Source organism: Bombus vosnesenskii, unplaced genomic scaffold (assembly GCF_011952255.1).
Source record: "Bombus vosnesenskii isolate JDL3184/JDL3185 unplaced genomic scaffold, Bvos_JDL3184-5_v1.1 scf7180000013276, whole genome shotgun sequence".
Classification (NCBI taxonomy): domain Eukaryota; kingdom Metazoa; phylum Arthropoda; class Insecta; order Hymenoptera; family Apidae; genus Bombus; species Bombus vosnesenskii.
This window is the reverse complement of record NW_022882934.1, coordinates 129759-149759: the sequence shown is the minus strand read 5'-3', so window position 1 is coordinate 149759 and position 20001 is coordinate 129759. Positions and strand designations below refer to the sequence as shown.

General features: G+C 37.5%; 1 protein-coding gene across 9 annotated transcripts in view; it reads left to right on the top strand.

The window, feature by feature from the left end:
- The window catches only part of LOC117231917 (serine/threonine-protein phosphatase 2B catalytic subunit 3-like), a 151301-nt gene that overhangs the window by 95770 nt on the left and 35530 nt on the right, over positions 1 to 20001 (top strand). For all 9 annotated transcript variants that reach the window (XM_033490873.1, XM_033490872.1, XM_033490881.1 and 6 more), the window contains exon 6: positions 12198 to 12337. In XM_033490873.1, the coding sequence (XP_033346764.1) occupies positions 12198 to 12337 (140 nt within the window). The remainder of the gene's footprint in view (positions 1 to 12197; positions 12338 to 20001) is intronic.

Genomic DNA, 20001 nt, shown 5'->3' with positions numbered 1-20001 from the left:
TTCTCGAGATCTATGTAAGGTAACGCCGAGAGAATTAAACGGACAAAGTTTCAGCCGAATATTCAAAACTCTAGAAAATGTGATATTATTTCCACGGTGTAGGTACGATCTTGAACAACTGGTAATTTCACGCATCTTACATCTGGTCGTGAATATTCATTTAACACAATCACAAACTACGAAACATCCTCGAAGGAATTACCTGAGAACACTTTAACTTACAAAGGAACCGAATCTTCCAGTTGAAAGATCAATTCTGAAACAAGAAATAGAATCTTCTAACGTTAATACCATCGTCCGTACTTCTCAAAATCTATGTAAGGTAACACCGAGATAATTAAACGAGTAAAATTCCAGCCAAATATCCAAAACTCTAGAAGACCTGAAACAATTTCTATAGCGGAGGAACGACGTTCAGCAACCCCTAATTTCATCCGTCTTACATCTCGTTGCGAATATTCATTTAACGCAATCAAACTATGAAGCATCCTCAAAGGAACTACCTAAGAACGTCTGAACCGCCAAAGGAAACGAATTCTCGAGCCGGAAGAACCGTTCTGAAACAGGCAAAGACGCCAGCCGTCTTTGAATAATAATTTCGAGACAGACGAAGAACGAAGGCAATTAACTTGATTCTTTGTGTTGCGGGTCAGCGAGAAAAGCGACGAGAGACGATCGACGCGATTGTCCCGCGGCAGCTTTTAATATTTATTCACGAGGTTTCATCAGCGCGCATCATAAAGCCACAGATAAGAAATTCCAAGCGTGTTTCGCGATATCCTTCGCCGCGGTATACTTCGCCAAAAGCCAGCAAGTATTCCGTGATCCGCTTTCGCGATTCGACATCGAACCATGGTAATCCAATGTTTTATTTTCGAGCGATTTTACAGGCGCCAGGAACCGACACGCTTGATATGGAAATTGACAGTCCCAGTAGGATGATATCGTCGATCCTTTGAGACGCGAAAGCCCGTAAAACCGTTCCCATACGCTTCGTTCATCCTCTTTGAATTTTCTCCTGCTCGATCGTTCCCGGTGCTTGTGTTGATTCGTTGCGAAAATTGCTTTTGATCGCCGGAATCATAGCCTCTATCGTCCAAATTGACGGAGTTTATCGCAAATTTCTAACATTTCTTATTGATATCTTTGGCAATCTTTTTTGCGGTTTTCGATTTTATCTTCTATCGAGGGCACGCTCGGCTTCAGACAAATTTCGGGAGAAAAAGAGAGCGTGAGCTTATTTGTAGCAACGTTCGGTATGAAAGATCGATCTCTAAATACGCTTAACTCTGCTGTAAACTTTTATGCCTCGATCTTGGCCTTATTTTATAAAACAAAAAGAATTTGAAGGAAACGTTTCAGGCAAAATTGAAATGCCAACAAGAAGACCTCTTCCATATTTTGTCCAAACTTGGAGATTTCTTTTAACGATAGAAAAATATAACGAAATCGAAAATAACCGGAAGAACGTAACACGATGAACTTCCCTCTTCGACCATTCTCTATGCTTCTACTGGCTGCTCGTTGCAAAAATTGCTTTCGATCGCCGGTCTGAAAAGCTCGATCAGGCTCGTGACGCATCAACGGGGCCCTCGAATCCGTGGAACAACGCCTGGTGCATTTTATCAGCCGCAACGCTGCAGTTTGTGCTTTAAATAGCGGCAGGACCCGCGTGCTATCGGCTGCTGCTATTAACTTAATCGCCATTGCGGCCTGGCGTGTACCTATGCGTGCCGCGTAACACGCTCTTAGGAAATTCGCCGTAATAACGCTACACGTATAGAGGCACGTCGAACACCGGTTCCCGGCTCTGGCTTGGAAAAGCAGAAGAAAAATCGAGAATAAAGACCACGAAATAGAAGGAGGAGGAAAAGTCTTGGGCTGGTCGGTTGGAAGTTTCCGACGTTATTCTCCGGTCACGTACAGTGTGGCGAGAGAGAAATAAAAAGGGCACATCCGTTTCCGTCCGTGCATTCGGCGCACGGCAACCACTTTTATAAGCGTCGTTAAAACTTGTCCCACGGGAGAAAGTTCCCTCTTTTCGCGAAACCTGAGACACTTTTCCGAGCAAAGAAGCTTGCGAGTTTAACTAAAAATGCTGAACTTCGATCTTTTTATTTGCTGGAATTTTTCTAACTGTATCGTATTTAAGACTAATTATTATACATGTGTACGTATAATAAGCAATTTTTAATGACACGGTCGTAAGGCACGGTACGTAAAATACCGGGCACACGGTATGGTCTGTAAAATGAGCTCTGCATAATACACTGCTTTTTACTCGGGAAACATCTCACTGTCCTATATATATTAATATTTATTAATTTCAGCCACTGCGGCTTCGAAAAGGACTTGGCATTACAATTTCGAAACATTCGTCCATCCGAACCTTCGCATACGTACTTATGAATTATAGATTAATATCCTACCTCTACTTCACGACACCTATGAATTATAAATATACATATACGTTATTTATCGCTAGCTTTGGCGTGGGTTTGCACTTTTGTTTCTCATTTTCTCTAAGGAATAAATCCGGTTAGCAGCCGCTTGGTAATATTTTTTTTTCCCTAATTCCTTTCATATTGCTGTTCTCTCAAGCTGTTCATTTTTTCGCACTCTGTTACATGATGCTTCAGATTTTCTTCCCTATTATCGCATAATTTGCATTTTTTTTTCATCTCCCTCTAACTAAAATCTCCTCGATTCCTCTAAATTGCCGCATCTTACCCTTGCGATTCTTTTTCGGCTGTTGCTTTTCACACGGTTGTCTAGATATTCTGTCATAGCTTCGCATTTAATTTGTTTATAATTTTTGCTACATCTACTGTTACATATTCTCTTGTGTTACATTCGCCCTTGATATTGCCAGCCTGCAGTTGCCATTTCTGTAAACGTGTCCTTTTTACAGTTCCTCGTGTTGTCTACATCTCTCTGGCCTTGTCATTTCCTTCGGCTCTTTCTTTCGAGCTTTTTGTTTTCAGCCTTTCGCTCATTACCTTCTTTATACGTTCTTTCAGCTGATTCTTACCTTCTAATCTTGACCCTTTTTCTTAAGAAATTCAGCGGAAAGTTAGTTATTAATTGTGGAACTGTAGAGCTTCACGTAGATATATTCAGTCGCTCCCTTGATTCATTATATTTTGTACAAGGTAGATTTAACTATTGGCGGATTTTTAAAAATTGGTGCAAATTAATGCAGATGGATGTTCTGTGTTTTCGTGCTAATTGATTAAAATGATGATTTAAATCTGCGATCACGCGATTTCCGTTTCATTTGAAATCTAATCTCTTTACAATTCCTCCTTTCACATTTTCTAGTATACTTATAATAAACTAAATAAACATCCGATGAAGTATATCGTTCTTAAATTGCTCAAAAAATCGACACAGAAACCATCACGACACGCGCGTCATAGCTACGATATTGCACGCCTAAAATCAATTCCTCGTTCAAGGCCATTGCAGCCGGTCTCCCCACCACACGTTTCTCACTCTATCCCCCACCATTTCCACCATATCCTGCTGCATCTTATCGCCGCTTTGGTACACAAAGAACCTGCAATAATATGACCTTGAACCGTCAGTCGATTTCGAAATACGAAACGTTTCCATCGCGAAACATCGACGAAATTGATTGAAACGTACGACGAGATACGATAATTAGCGATATCGAAAGCCATTGCTTTACTGAGACGCGGTTGACACTATTTCCTCGATAAGGTTCTCATTCTTTCGACGAATGTGTGCAGCTTCCGGTTAACAGGCAGCCTGCTCGTTGTACCGCGAACAATCCGATGTACGGTGTTGTTGCTAACACACAGAAACACGGAGAATCGTGGAAGCACGGAGGAGTACAGCAAACATCAACGCTATTCGATGTAATTAACATGCTATTACAGTTGCGCGTTGTGTATCGCAAACTTCCTCCTACGGCGAATCGTATCGAATTTTCGCTCGCTACAGTGACGAACTTAACTTTGTTAGACACTCCTTGATTGATAATGTTTTGAGTGTTATACTATTTTGAAGAGAATTTAGGGGAAATCGGGAATATCAGAGAATGGATTGGAGATAATAGGGAAACGACTCTTTTAAGGCAATTATTTTGCTAGAGTTTTGAAAATTTGTATTTTTATAGAGATCTTTCGATTTCGGGAGGAACAGTACGTTACATGGATCCAAATTAGATGTCGCGATTAAAATTTGGAAGAGTATTTAGGGAAAGTCGGGAATATCAGAGAATGGATTGGAGATAATAGGGAAACGATTCTTTTAAGGCAATTATTTTGCTAGAGTTTTGAAAATTTGTATTTTTATAGAGATCTTTCGATTTCGGAAGGAACAGTACGTTACATGGATCCAAATTAGATGTTGCGATTAAAATTTGGAAGAGTATTTAGGGAAAATCGGGAATATCAGAGAATGGATTGGAGATAATAGGGAAACGATTCTTTTAAGGCAATTATTTTGCTAGAGTTTTGAAAATTTGTATTTTTATAGAAATCTTTCGATTTCTGGAGGAACAGTACGTTACATGGATCCAAATTAGATGTCGTGATTAAAATAAAAAAAATAGAAGAAACCAAATTGGTAGAACAGATACTCGTGTAAACGCTTGTTGCTCGTCTACCCTTAAATATCGTAATCAAAATAAAATTTAAAAGGAGAAGGAGAAAGTAAATTAGTAGAAGAGGTACGAAATAGATGTAAGAGGCAATCGTTCATCCTTTTGTCCACGCTAGAAGAACTAAACTTGAAGGCTGTTATCGGGCCAGTTTTCGAAGATCGTCGGTCATGTAAATGCGGAAGACGAGGAGCAACGTGTAGCCGAGTACCGACATTTGGTATTCATATCGCTTGCTCGCGGTTGCAAAACCCATCTTTTACATAGAAGCACGCGGAATAATACATAACAGAGGCGGATAGTATCGACGTTGGAGAGGAGTTAGAAGGCGTCTGATAAATATTGCATAGTCGCCGGTGTCCTTCGCCACCCTAGTCGCCTATCGTTCGAATTTCGAGCATATTTTGCATAGACCTCCGACGACGAAGATGGAAACGCCTCCCTAGCCTAGGGAAATAAATGATCCTCGTTATTACTCGATCGAGAGAAGTTAGGATCGATTTCGTGTTTGAAACTAGGGGCGAAATGCGAAAGAAAGTGGACAGTTTAAAGGGGGACGTAGACAAAGGAATTCTTTTCTTTCTTTTTTCTCGTCTTTTCTTCAGCGGGCTGGAGATTTTATGGTTTCGTGAATGGCAGATGTTAGGGGGTGAAAAAAAGGAATTTCGTGGTTTATGAAAGATATTATGGTAAAAGCAATGTTTGAAGTGTTCGCACGTTTCGTTTAAAGCGAAGGTCCTGTAAAATTACTCTCAAGGACGTGACAGTGGAGACTGACAGCTAGTATTTGCTTTTTAGTGCGTATTTGTATGTGCGTAGGGGGGTGGTTTAAATGATAAGAGGACGATGATGCGTCAGACTTCGAGAATCTAGTAAATTTTATATTGTAACCGTCAAACTCGTGAAACGATGGCTTTCAAATATTTTATTTGTACGATTATTGAAATTATACCGGTGCTGGTGGAGGAACTGGCCCGGAATAGAACGATTCAAGTCTTTCCTGCGGCATTAAAATATCGAAGAGGAACAACCGATAGCCGTCGATGCAAATTATTATGGATACTCAACAAATATTTTTAATCGGTCGAACTTCATCTGGTTCCAGCTCTTTTATTCTTTCTTTCTTTCTACCACCATTTGCTTTATTCCACACGATTGTTGCAGCTGAAAGAAAAGAGTACGATGAACGAAGAGATGCTGTTGAAAGAAGAGGGTTAACTACCCCTGTTTCTCCCACGAGAAATACCTCGTAATCTGGCGGAACAGATGCAAATCTTCTCTTCCAATTCTCCCTCTTGCCACCCCATTCCAGTTGTATGTATCATGCGGTGCAAAAGACTTGGAGCATCAAACGAAGATACTTTTCTAGTCGTATTTGTCGGAAATGTTCTACTTAATTTTATCTAAATAACTTTATTTAATTATTTATCGCGACCAATTCTGTTTCACAATTGTTGCATATATAATGAATGAACACAAGCATTTTTTGAAGATGGTAATAGTAGCCATTTGCTAATTTTTAAAAATCTGACATACAAAACTTAAGAAACTTGGAGATCAACATCTCTTCGTTTTGTGAAACCAATAGGATAGGGATGGTGTACGATTTTTACAGACTACTGTACTTTTTTGTGCAACTTGGTACTTGTCTCCGGCTGATGGAAGAGTGTTTTTCCGTTTCCCCTTTATTTTTTCTCTCGTTTTTATTCCCTTTGAGTCGTTTCCTGTACACCGCTCTTCTTCAGATCCTCTCATCTTTTTTCCTTCGTTTCATTCGCGATGGAAAAAAGTGGAAATTGCAAGCAATCATGGTGCACGCGCCAGGGATTACCTTCGTTTATTACAAAATTACCTTCCTTTTCTCTATCTTCTATCTGTCGACAATCCCACCGAACGCGTGCATGTCCTTTCACGATTCTTTCGTTTCACAAATCTGAGCTATCGACTAAACAGTTTAATAATAATTTACTAATTACATAATTTTAACAATTTGTAAATCCTTTGTTCCATTTTCCTTGTTTAAATATACATAGCACGGTATAACATTATAACGACTAATTTTCCAGAAAATCCTGATATATCGAAGCACATCTGTCGAGTGTCACTCCAGTCACAAAACTATCGAAATTTTCCAACGATAGCCAGAAGTAACAATTTGAAATTTTACATTTTGCGATTTTGCCTCGCAGCTTTCGTATAAGTTGATCACAGTAGTGGCATGCCATAATATCTCTAGTTGAGCAAAATGAACGTAATAAAAAATGCCGAAATTGTTCCGTTGCCACCAAAATCACCTGAAGCGCGTATGTACGTATTCGGTACACGTGTATTACGATCGCTGATTGCTTCTGACGGCTGTCACTACGAAAATTTACAACAGATGATACGCGATTGTTGGCTTGGCTGCCAGGTAAAAGTAGAATTGCGGATGTCGTACGCGTGGTTGTAGTTCGAGGATGAGAAAACGCGATACGGGAACGTTGCCCAATGGCAAATGTTTTGGCCACTGATTCGCCCGTTGTGTCGCCGCCTCTTTTTCGTCGTATTTCGTTCGGCTAACCGAGAAATTCCACCGCAACACACGATTATACATATTTTGTACGGTGTACCAATTGGCAGTCATCCGGATAGAACTTCTTAACGTGACTTGGACGTTGTCACGTGCAATATGCTTGCGGTAGACTAGCACGATTATGTTGAGTATAGTCCGTATAGTCGTAGCTGGTGGGAGAAATTTAATAAAACCGTAAAGATCGATCGAACGTCGAAGTTTATGATATTGGTGCGAACTGACAGAAAGTTGAGAAGAGTTATGATATATCGCTTGCAACTTTCTTTTTTTAGTGGCGCCCTTGTATATTTTTATTCTTCTTTCTTCTTAGTAGACACCTATACGGCGTTCTCTTATTTCAAGTTGGTATTTTGCTTTCTCACATCTTTTCTCTTTCAATCGCTTACTTGTTATTATTCCAATTCTATTTTTTAGCGTTTCTTTCAGTTATCTAATTACTTATTGCTGGTATATTTTTTTATTACTTCCAACCTTTTTTTCCTTTCTCTCTTTGTGTTCTTATACTACGTTCTTTATTGCCACAATTTCTATTTTAATTCTCTTACATTTTATTTTTTGTCTCGTTTCCTGTTTTAATTAATGCAACTCCTTTTTTAACATTTTCACCTATTTTAATTACTGCAACAACTTTTTTGATATTTTCCCCCGGTTTTTCTACGTTTATAATTCTTTTCTTCAGGCATATATTTTTATTGCTGCAAGCTTTTTTCACCACGCCTTTATAGTATTTTTTATGATTTTAAAACATACCTTTTAGTATTCTTGACAGCATAATCCGTATGGTCTTCTTACTACTATCGAGAAGGTGATTATTAATTACATAATTAAATTGGCATAATTAATTATCGATAAACTAGATCTTTAATTCCAAATACAGCGTGACGATGGAGTAAGTGAAAAGGGAACGCGTCTAGTCAGACGCGGCGCGCGCCAACGTGGTTGGCGCTATCTTTTTAAAATCGCTTATTATTTCATTAAAGCGCACGCGGAAACACCTCTTCCTTCTTAATTAAAAAATTTTTTCACGCAAATTAGAAACTTCCCTTTATGGGATTTAATTGAATTTAACTGTAATAAAATGAAAGTAAAATAAGGTGACACAAAAGAAACGACTTAAAAACTATGAATATTTTTATTATTGAAATTTGTTACCTTTCTACCGCCAGATTATGCAAACGTAATTATAAACTACCGGAGTTCTACAAGTGTTAAATTCTTTCCACGTTAATAATTACAACGATCTACCATTAATAATTTAATAATACACCTCGATTCTACTCTCCAAAGTAATAACGTTTAAATTTACATAATACATTATTTCCAACACAATGACCGTAATTTTTTATTTACCGACAAGCAAAATTTCTCTTGCAACTGTTTCAGATTCAGAATTGTTTCTGATTCAGAACAACGCAGCAATTTCAGATTTGAAATTTCCCTACCCTAATAATAATCTCAATAATCCACCATCCTCCGTCGCATTTTCTCTTTCCAAGAAAACAGTACAACAATTCAGGTTGCCGATTTTTAATTTCCCAACCTCAGTGAATTTCAATAATCTACCATCCTCCGTCGAAATTTCCTTTCCCAAAGGGACAAACGCGACAATTTACACCGGCAATACCAATGGAATGCAATCAACTTCGTCGTCCAATTCGATCGTTTCGAAGTTAAAGCAGATTTAGTGGCGAAAACGACGAAGCTACTTTGGCAAGGGTAATAACGCCGGTAATATTACGTTTGCTATTATTAGGTGCGAACTGCTCGTTACACTGTAAACTGTATTCTCGTTTCCTTCGTGTACGTGTGTATATACACATATACATACACATATATTGTGTATATATATACATACATACTTGCAGCCATGTGCGTGAGGCACACGCAGCCAGCCACTGTGCGCTGAGAACTAATGCCATTGAACATAATTAGCGTTACCCATTATGATCAAAACTTGTAGTCCACGACTGAGGTCTCCGCTGCACGATAAACACCGAGACAACGTCGATACGTCAACGTTAAGTCAGCTCTCGTAGTTGGGTAATTACGACCGGGTAATTATTGGAAACGTTTCGACGCCGAGAGCCTCTGTAAACCACTTCCCTTTCCAATGGTCGACGCGCGATTCCTGTTCGTCCAGCTTCTTCTTTTCGTTTCTATTTGCTGTCAAGTTTACGTTAGTTTACAAGTAATCGCAAGATATATACCGAATTTTGAGGGGCTTTTTCTCATTTTCTTTAGATGCTTTGCATTTTATAGCTGAGAATTTGTTCATTAATTTTCATCTACCTTTCTTGTTCTGATTTCACGATGCAAAACTTCGCGATGAAAGTTGTTGGTAAGTTTATTTTACCCTGTAATTGGCCAAAGGAACGCCAAATCGTCGACCGAAATTAAATTCTTTGAATTCATTGTCAGATGCTCGTATCTTTAAACGCTCCGTACTTTGAGATTGAAAAGTGATTTATGGAGATTTTGTAGATTAATTTTCATCTACTTTTCTTGTTTCTTATTTCGCGATGGAAGAAAGTCTACAACGGAAGTTGATGTTAAATTTATTTTATCTTCTAATTAATCAAAAGAACGTCAAGTCTTAAAGCAAAATTTCAGTATTTTAATTAATCACCAAATATTTGAATCTTTAAATGCTTTGTATTTTACGCTTGGAAATTGATTTACGGGGATTTTCTACATTAATTTTGATCTACTTTTCTTCTTCTTATTTCACGATGAAAACTTCGCGATGAGAGTTGCTGCTAAATTTATTTTATCTTATAATTAATCAAAGGAACTTCAGATCTTCGACCAAAATTCAATTATTTTTATTAATTTTCTGATACTTGAGTCTTCAGATGCTTTATAGTTAGAGACTGTGGAAATTGATTGAAGGCCATTTTCTGCATCAATTTCTATCTACTCTTCTTTTTCTTATTTCGCGATGGAAACTTTGCAACGCTAATTGTTGTTAAATTTGTTTCGTCTCGTAAACATCCAGTTAATTAAGCAACCATCAACTCTTGCATTAAAATTAACTTTTTTCCATTAATTTCCAAATATTTGAATCTCAATATTTTCCAAACTATCTCTTCCTTTTCTCTTTTCGTTATATTTACGCTCGATAGAACACACAAGAGAGTGAAACACGAATATAATAGAAAGTTGAAGAGCGAAACATGGGAAAAATAGGGCGTTAGCTGTCCGATATCGTACTGATATCGTTGAAATATTTAAAAATTTTTCTTCCCTTCCTGTGAGATGTGTCTTTGCGTGGTTTTTTCGGTAACCGTTCGAACGAGAGGCAGGGTAAAAGTTACCGGGTTGGAATTTCTCTGATTTTTCTTTGATTCCAACGAGCGGTTCGACACAAGCCCGGAATAAATCTAGGCCAGAGTTCGTGAATGCTTTATGACGCGGAAACACCACTCCAGAAGCGAATCTGCTCTCCTCCTAGCTGTCCGCCTGTGTGTGTTTTTATACGTGTGTGTGTGTGTGTGTCTCCTTCGAGTAAATAAGTGGCTCGTCTACCTAGTTTCTCCATCGAGAGAGCGTAAACCACTCTCCTTCCTCCTCCTCCTTCTCTTCTTCATTTTTCTCTTTCACAGGGTATTTTAAACGAATCCTCGATCGCGAGTAAATTAAATAACGCGCAATTAAGTGACACGCGAACCTCATAGTCGAGTTCCTTGTCATCGGAACTCGATTCAGTAGTTTTCATATCGATTTCCAGAGAGAAATGGTTACTGTGTTTATTCGAGTTGACTGCGGATGTTGGCGCGTTCGTGAGAAATTCTCAATATCTGTCGTTTAATCAGGAAAATTAATATTGTCGCCATTGCTGGATAAATAAACTAAATAATTAATGTAATATCGTGATATAATATGTTTACAAAGGAATGGACAATAGAGATGTTAATCAGACAGAAAAAGACGATTGTTGATTAACCTGAACTACTCATGCCAAACGTACAGAAAACAGCGCAATCCACACTCTCTCGGCCACTCGCAACCTCCGTCTCCGCTCAACTCGCACTCGGCTCCTCGACTCGCACTATGTTTCTCGACTGACCCTCTCTGGCCGTTGTCCCATTCTATTGACTTTTTCCTAGGCCCACCGCACACGTGTTCTGCAGACGCTCGTAGCCAGGGTCACGTAGGTCTTTTCCACGAAACTATGCACTTGAAAAGACCGATGACACATTGATGGGCCCGACGGCGCCTCGGCTCTCGCGACATTGTTCATAGTTCGCCCGATATTTCTTAGGCCTTTCGTCCACGATACTACATTAATAAAATTATTACTATTGCTTAATTAGAAAAATCGAATTTTCTATGAGAGCTTGAATGTTTGGGCGTTTAACACGTATAACACGTTTAGGGGTGGAAGAGGATATCGCGAGATAACATGAAATAATATCGATCGATATACCGTGGAGTAAATTTTATGCATTTCATGGATCGATGCAAGAGAACTGTTGCATTACACGTTTCTTTCTCGGAGTTTTCCTCCAACTAACAAAATTATTCATACAACTAAAACATATTTATACATTCACATTGAATTGAAAACGTGATATCATTTTATTCGAACGTTTCTTATTCTCGTCTTATTTCGTACATTTATTTCTATTAGGCCACGTATAAGAAGAATATTATTGACAAGTAACTGATATTATAACTCGATATTTCCGGCGAACAAATCTCGAATTATTTTTACATCTTCGCCTTGCTACATGATTCTAAGTTAGTTATATGATAAAGCTGTTGGGAAATAGGATATCGAATCCGATGATTTTCCGCAGTTAATCAGAAATGATTATGGTAGAGGTACACATGTCGATGTCAAAACACACAGCCGCGTTAATTAGAAGCTTGGAGCAACGAGTCCTCGCTACATTCGAGCGTTTAGATAATTAGACACGTGACGCGTTTACACGATGACTGCATCAGAGAAACCTGTTCCTTCGACTAATTCGATCGATGTTGATTTTGCTGTTTCAGTTGGACAGGTTCAAAGAGCCGCCGGCGTATGGGCCGATGTGCGATCTGCTCTGGTCGGATCCATTGGAGGACTTCGGCAACGAGAAGAACGCCGAACATTTCTCTCACAACAGCGTTAGGGGTTGTTCATACTTTTACAGGTAAACACACGGCTACTTTACATGTAGATTAATTATTATATTAAAATATAATACACAATATAGCAATATGCAAAATAATACACTGCTTTCTAGTTAGAGCTAGAAAGAAATTTTAAGGTAAAGTTGACGATGAACGAAAGTTTACGATTTTTCTAGAACGATACTTTTTCACGTTATTGTAATGATGTAGTAGTATAGATTATGTAATTACATAACTTTCTTTACAAATAATCTCACCCTTACGCGTATAGTAACATATAAAATGATCTACTTTCTTTTCGTTGTAATTAACGAGAAATCTTACAAAACAAATGGATAATGAACGATTTCAACAAAATATTTTTCCAGCACCATATTATTCTCATCGCTCTTTTACTCTACTTGTTTGAGTAGAAATGTACATGTATATTAGTATGAGTATATATTTTTATATTAACAAATACCAACACATTAATAAGTATAAGAAGAAATAACGAGTATATATTTTTCTATTAATATCTACTTTTCTACGTAGAATAGTGGGGAAAGAATGATCCACTGAGAGATGATTTTATATATTTTTCACAACTTGGGTCATATCGTACAATTCATTGTTAGGTGTATCTTTTTCGTGAATTTTTTAATAACGAATTTTTAATTTGCTTTTTGGCTACGCGACTTTATTTCATTAATCTCTCAAAACCATAAAACGTCCGACTATGACTTTGCTAGGCGACGTTAAAAACAACCTAGCTCTTTTCATCTCTTATAGAACATTCCCGTCGCTTTTCTGTCCCTGGGAAAATCTCTCACAGCCTTTCACGTTTCTCTTCCACTTTCCCTCGTCCCTTGATCCTATTCAGCGAATAATTAGCCAGCCGTTTGTTCGTCGCGAACTCGAAAGCGATCGTGGAACACCAAACGAGTCGGCTTTACAGCAAATTCCGTGTCAACGCCCTCGTCGGCTGACGACATTTTCATTTTTATTTTACCTTGCTTTATTTTCTATGTTTTTCAAAGAAATTAGTAACCAAGCCGTTGATATTTATGAATTTATGGAACGTTTAAAGCTAAGAAAATGCATAGAACACGCAGTGTATGAAAAATATAGGAGGTCTGAAATATAGTGTTTTATTAATTATAACTAAACTACGAATTTTTATCCATTTAAAGGTGCAAAAACATATTAAACAAATAAAGAAATTTCCACTATGATATTTAAAAATACTAAGGAAATATAGAATATTTGCAATGTGAAAAAATGTCAAATTATATAAATATTTCCGCTCTAATTACGTGTAATATTTAAATTACGTACTAATTAGGTTCATAGAGATATAAATTGCCGTAAACGTCAACACTGTATCAATTTTTTTTTTTTTTTTAACTGATCGTTAAAGCGATCAAATAAAATTTGAGTGGCGGTTCCTTTGACCGAGCTCGATGGAAGTTTTTAGAAGTATCAGGAATTCTTTCTGCCACAACATGCGGAAAATCTACTAAGAAAATCGGCGATATAATTCTGACAGGGACAAAGGAAACTTTTGGATCACATTTTGTATCTTTTTAAATTCTTTTGTGTCCCGTTGATAAATGAATGGACAACGAGCGAAAAACTCCACTGGCTGTTGGCGTTTAAATATTAGCATTTTAATAAAGAAGATGAACGACGTTCTTTTTCTACTTTAAAGTAGATCAGCGTTTTATAAGTAGACGCGGGCATCGAAATAGTAATGGACGATAGAAATAACGTAATTGACGACCACACATTGTACCTTTATATTTCATGAAAAATCGATGTGTCCGAGTCGAACAATTTTTCGCGAGTGCTGCTTGTGATTTCCTACTCGTTTATTTCCGCTTCCGAATCTCGTATATTATCGTATTGCTGCGAATCATTGTTTGCGATTTAATTAAAAGTTTGTAGAAAGTTTCTGAAAACTTTCGAAAAAATACATTTAACTTTTCCGCAGTATTCGATTTAAAAAGTTTCATTCTTTTAATTTTTACTTTTCCTGTTAGATCGGACGACGACTTGGAATTTCAAAAGTATAACACTCGCAGATATTGCAAATGATCGGTTCATGAAAGTAGAATGTACCATAGAATATAACATTTTTATTAAATTTTTCCATTCTGAATATCTGCATGTACGCTTGAGCGGACAACAGGACGCGACGTGACGTTTCAATCGAACGTGTCTCTTCGAATTTCGACTTAAATGAAATTCCTGATGTAACCTCCTCTCATTGAATTTTCGCCATGATGTTGAAAGCTACGTGTTTACCAAACTATTACACCCTTGACATATAATTTGTTTTGTAACTACGCCTATCCAACTTTGTAATGTGTTTGCTTCCAAAATACCTTGGCTACAAATATGAATATGAATGACCAAGATACTAGTATTAACTGCGTGGTAATTAATTGTTCAAGTAACAAGATATTCTAATAAATCGCTCACTAGTTTTATCCTATATTTAACACGAAAGTTATTTACTTACTATATTCCTTCGTTAACACTAATTTCTCAATTTTGGTTAATATAATAATTTACGTAAAGTTAGACGAACAAAATAAATAACTATGAAGGTGTAATTTTAAATTTAAATTTCCAAACCAATCATTTGACCGTGTCTGGTAAGGTTAGTGTTAATTACCCAATATCTAGTACGTAAATTATGATTTTCATATAAGCATTATTCACTTAAACAATCGTTGAACGACGCAATCTTCAATGCGAATATTTACTCAAAAACTATTTATCTCGTGGTAGATGGTAAAATCACAAGTAGCACGATGACGAATTTTCCAGTCGGCCTGGCCAAACGCGTGCCTTTCCATCGAAGCTCCAATAATTACACGACGACTGATTAGCGTTGTTTACGAACTACGATTTAACTAGGACACGTTCGGTCTCCGCCGGCAATTAGCCTGGCTAATGAAGGGCAATTGTGTTTCGTTTAAATTCGTTCGCGGCACACAAAGTTGCTTTAGTTGCGAAATCCCAGCCGGTTGTCTGACCATGCGTCGACTCGTTCTACTGAAAGCCATCCACTGTTCTACATTGGCGTCCTCGATAAAGTACATAATTGACGCGAATTTCGGGACAAACCACCATCTATCGACGTACATTCGAAAATAATATTGCTCGTTCGTTCGAAAATATCGGCCACCCGACGCACATACTAAATTATACAATACGATCTGGCTGGACAAATTTGACTCTCTCTCTCTCTCTTTGTCTCTCTTCCTCTCTCTCAAGAGTCAAACTGGCTGATTTTATTTCTTATGAATTTCATAGTTTTATTGCATACAGTGAGATTTAAAAATAACAATTCCCACATATTTTACATCTTTTCAATCAATTTGCAATTTATGCAACATATGTGTAAGAGTTGCTGCATGAATTTCGGGTCTTTAAGGTGCATACTCGCTTTTGACACTTATCGTAGATACCTTCATGTGTACATTTATCTTCGGAAGACATACGTACGTGATAATAGATTTTTAAATAAATTTAAGAAAGTAGTGTTCGTAACATCGTCGCTTTTGTCTAGTTCTTTCAATGATTTTAACGTGGTTGCTGAATGGTTTACTTGTTAAGTGACATTTTCGTGAATTTTTGGGTGTATCGAGACTTTGGATGTTCAAGGACACTATGTACGATTTTGGATTAAAATTAATTGAAGATTTTTATGGTTTGAGGTTTTATGGTTTAAGGTTTGAAGATCTTTATGGAATTTCCCCCTTTTTTTCTTCTTTTTTAGGAAGTTAGTTTAAGAAAATTATTTTCCAGAAGATTTCTCCGAATCCGGACATGGTTAACAGCGTTCCGAATGCTGTTACGACAACCAGCATCGCTGGCGTCTACGTTGAACACGACCGGTGTGTTCGTGTAAACAAATTAAGCGCTAGACGTCAGTCGACTGACCTTTTTCGCGCTCCTATAACTGACGTGGCCAAGGGCCGCGAGAAACGTTCGAGCCAAGGTAAAGGCAAGGCCGCAAACTACCTTTAAGCACCGTTCACAACGACCGCAGTGACCAATCAAACCACTGAAAAGTCACACTGATTAACTGCATAAATTATAAAAGTAAAAAAGTTACGCATTTACAGTTATTCGCGCCAAATATCTTTATAGAAATAAGTCATTCGCTCTTTGAACGTTCAGATACTAATTACGCTAATTACGCAAATGTTAAAATCGAATATTTATCAAATGTGAAATTCGTTAGTTTCACTTGTGAAAAATCAATTCCAATTAGGTATGATGATGAAAAATAACCATATGATTTCATATTCATATTCCTATAAATCTCATATTAATTCGTGAAAATAATATTCGTAATTAAATTATCAAAGGTATAACATTTTTCTGTTAACGAAGGGCCTATTTTGGTTCAATATCGAAATTCAAGTCACACAGGGTTTTATGATGGATTCTACATAGCTCATTATTTCAGGTACCGCGATGCGTCATTAATTATGGGCGATACGAGCGGATTTATGAGAGCACTGAATCGTTGTTCGCCATTAAAACTACGAGCGCGTCGTTTCATACAAATTGCACATTCGCCGGAAGCTGATGGCCCTGTGGGATAGTTATCGTGCTAAAAGCCACTGCTTCGTGACATTCGTTTCCACATATAATTGCCAAAGATTTTTAACAATTCCTTTTTCTTTCCTAATCTCGCCATTCACGAAATTTATTTCCAACTTCAACTATGATCTTCGATCTTGCATAATTTCTGCTTGAAAAATAGCTGAATTGAAACGTTAGAACTGCGAGTAAAGTAGACTTTTATTTTTACTACTTCTAACAAATTGAAATACTCTTTGCTGTTTATCATTTTTTGGATTATCTTAAAAAACGAAACTACTGCTTGCGATGAAGATATAAAATAAGCAATTGAAGGTAAATAGTACGAATAATTACCATTGTATGGTCATTGACAAGTTCGCTAACTAAAAATAAATGAGACTTCTAAATTTTCACTCGATGACTCTGATATAAAAATTGGAGAAGAGAGTGTACAACATTTCTGTTCAATAATATCATTATTAATATTTATGAAATGTTCAGTGCGGATAATATAACAGTTACTTTAACAAAATTGCTTTATCAACTTACACTCAATGATTTTCTCTGTAATCCCATTTACATTTGAAACAAAAATATACAATGTCCCAGTACACTGATAGAGAGATTACGCACAGCTACAGCAACGAAAATTGAATAATTTCGAATTTTAATCCCGTTTAATTCCGTGTACATCGATCCTCGAATCGTCATCCATATTCATAATGATAAATTTACTTAAAAAGAAAAACAAACTGGCGACGACAACAGCAATATAAATACCAGAAATTATCCGTACAACGCGCCAGAGTAAAACATATTAACACATCGTTGACCGGCTATTTTACGCAAAAAAACTAACGCGTGCTATTTTATATAAAATCGAACAACTCAACTTTATGCACGAGAGACACGAGTTCACCCGTGACCGGTCAACAATGTGTTAACGCGCTCGATCAAGCTTATTAACTAATTGATTCGTCCGCGATCCGTTTCTCTCTTTCCGCCCCGGATCGCTCGCGCGAGCGTGGACGATCGATTCGCGAGATGACCCCCGTCAGATGCTGACGATTTATCGGCCGCATTATAATTTATAAACGCTCTTGGCCCGTGCCTCTGTTATCGTGCTCGATCGCCGGATAAAATTACTCCGCCGCGAGAGGGGCGAGTGTGCGAGAGGGAAAAAGTCGGACAAAGACGGCGAGAAGAAGAGAGAAGGAGTTATCGTGAAATTTCGCGTGCTGCCTCGCGTGCGGCTTGCAGCAAACCCCAGTAAAATTGTCGAGAACGTTTTAAGCCTCCCTTGCACCGTACTTCCGGCCAACCTTCGAACCAATTTCACGTACGTGGATCCGTCGATGGCGCGATGCTGTCGTACTAATCTACTTTGAGTTTCGTTTAAATAATTCCAATGTTTCCAATCGTTTACAGTCCGTTTTTGAGGTCTAGGACATTTCTGAGAAATTTTGAGAAATGGTCTGCTGGTGTTGGATGGTTTTTTTTTCATTTCTTCCGACGATTTTTTATTCGTTTCTGGTTCAACAGAGAAGTCTTTTGATGACGTTGAAATAGGAAATTTTGGATAAATTTTATAAAAATTTGAAAGGGAAGACTTCTACCCTCAGACAATGTCTTCGCTCTTTCTCGGTTCTTCTTTCGCGATTGGATTTTTGAAAACAGGAAATTGTTGATGAATTTTTAGAAAATTTCGAAGGGCAGACCTCTCCTAGTGTTAAGCAATATTTTCATTTTCTCTGGCAAATTTCTGTTCGTCTTCGGTTCTTCTTCCTTCGAGACTCGATTCTTGAAAATGGGAAATTTTGAATGAATTTTGTAGAAAATCGAAAGGGAAAACACCCAACGCTAATCTAATCTTCGTCTTTTCTTTTCCTTTTTTTTAAGTAGGTTCGGATAATGAACATAATAAATATAAGAGTATGTATAAAAATGAATAGAGAAATATATATTAGGATAAATATAGAATCATAAGAAAATAAAAAGTAGGACTTCCACATCGTTAGGTCAGCTTCTGCATTCTCGTCGCTCTAATGCGAAACGCAAGAAACCCTCGTTCGAGGTTTTACAACGGACCAACAATAGTTTTGGCAATGGAAGCGACCGTAAAAGCTGACTCTAGAATTTCCGCTAAAATTAAATGCGTTTTCGGTGTAAACGGTGTGCCACGATAAATCATCGTGTCATAGACTGGCGATAAAACGCGCAATATTTTGCCCATGACACAATTCCATCGAATCTGACAGTCGACAGATAGTTCGCGCTCGTCGAAAAGCTGTCGTGCTTTCCTATTGGATACGAGGCTGTTGCACCCGTGTAATTCTCTCTGTACTCGATTTCGTCGAATTTCGATCGATATAAATTATATTTCAACTGGTTCGCGACGTTTTTGTAAAGTCGCCACAGGCTTTGTGTAGTCTCAATTCTACCAGCTTTCTACTCAGCCAAAATAGCTATGGTTTCCTACAATTTTGCATCTACGAACGATACGAAGAGTTTAAATTAATAAAAATGAATAGGAATGTTCACGTTTAAAATTTAGATTTTGAAGATTTTGAAAATGTCCAACTTTTAGCAGCCTCGAGTCTGTAATAAATGTTTACTATTGGAGCAAGTATTGACAAATTTGGTAAATGGTAAACCAAATTTGATACTTTGACTGATTTGATACTTGACATTTTGATAAATTTCGTAAACTTCACCTGATACCTTTTTTCATCAAATTCTTCATATTATATATTTGTAATTTATATCCACTTTGTTACATATGAAACATCGAATTAACCTAACAGACCTATACCTTAGACACAATGAGAAAAGAGAGAAAGTGAGTGTTTCGTCCAAGATCTGCTAGTATGGACTCTTCAGTAAATTAAACAATCTTTTAACGATCGCGTAACTTTTTCCAACTTTTGAGCAAATTCTATAGCCGATAATGCAATGACCTTGAAGCAGAAATTTAAGTTCTGTACATACTGTTTAACATAATTCGGTAATCTTCAGAGAAACTCGGCCATAAACCGGCTAATTAGCGAGGCAAGGTAATCGAAAAGGTTGTCACGCATTTCACGTGACCCGTACGAACGAA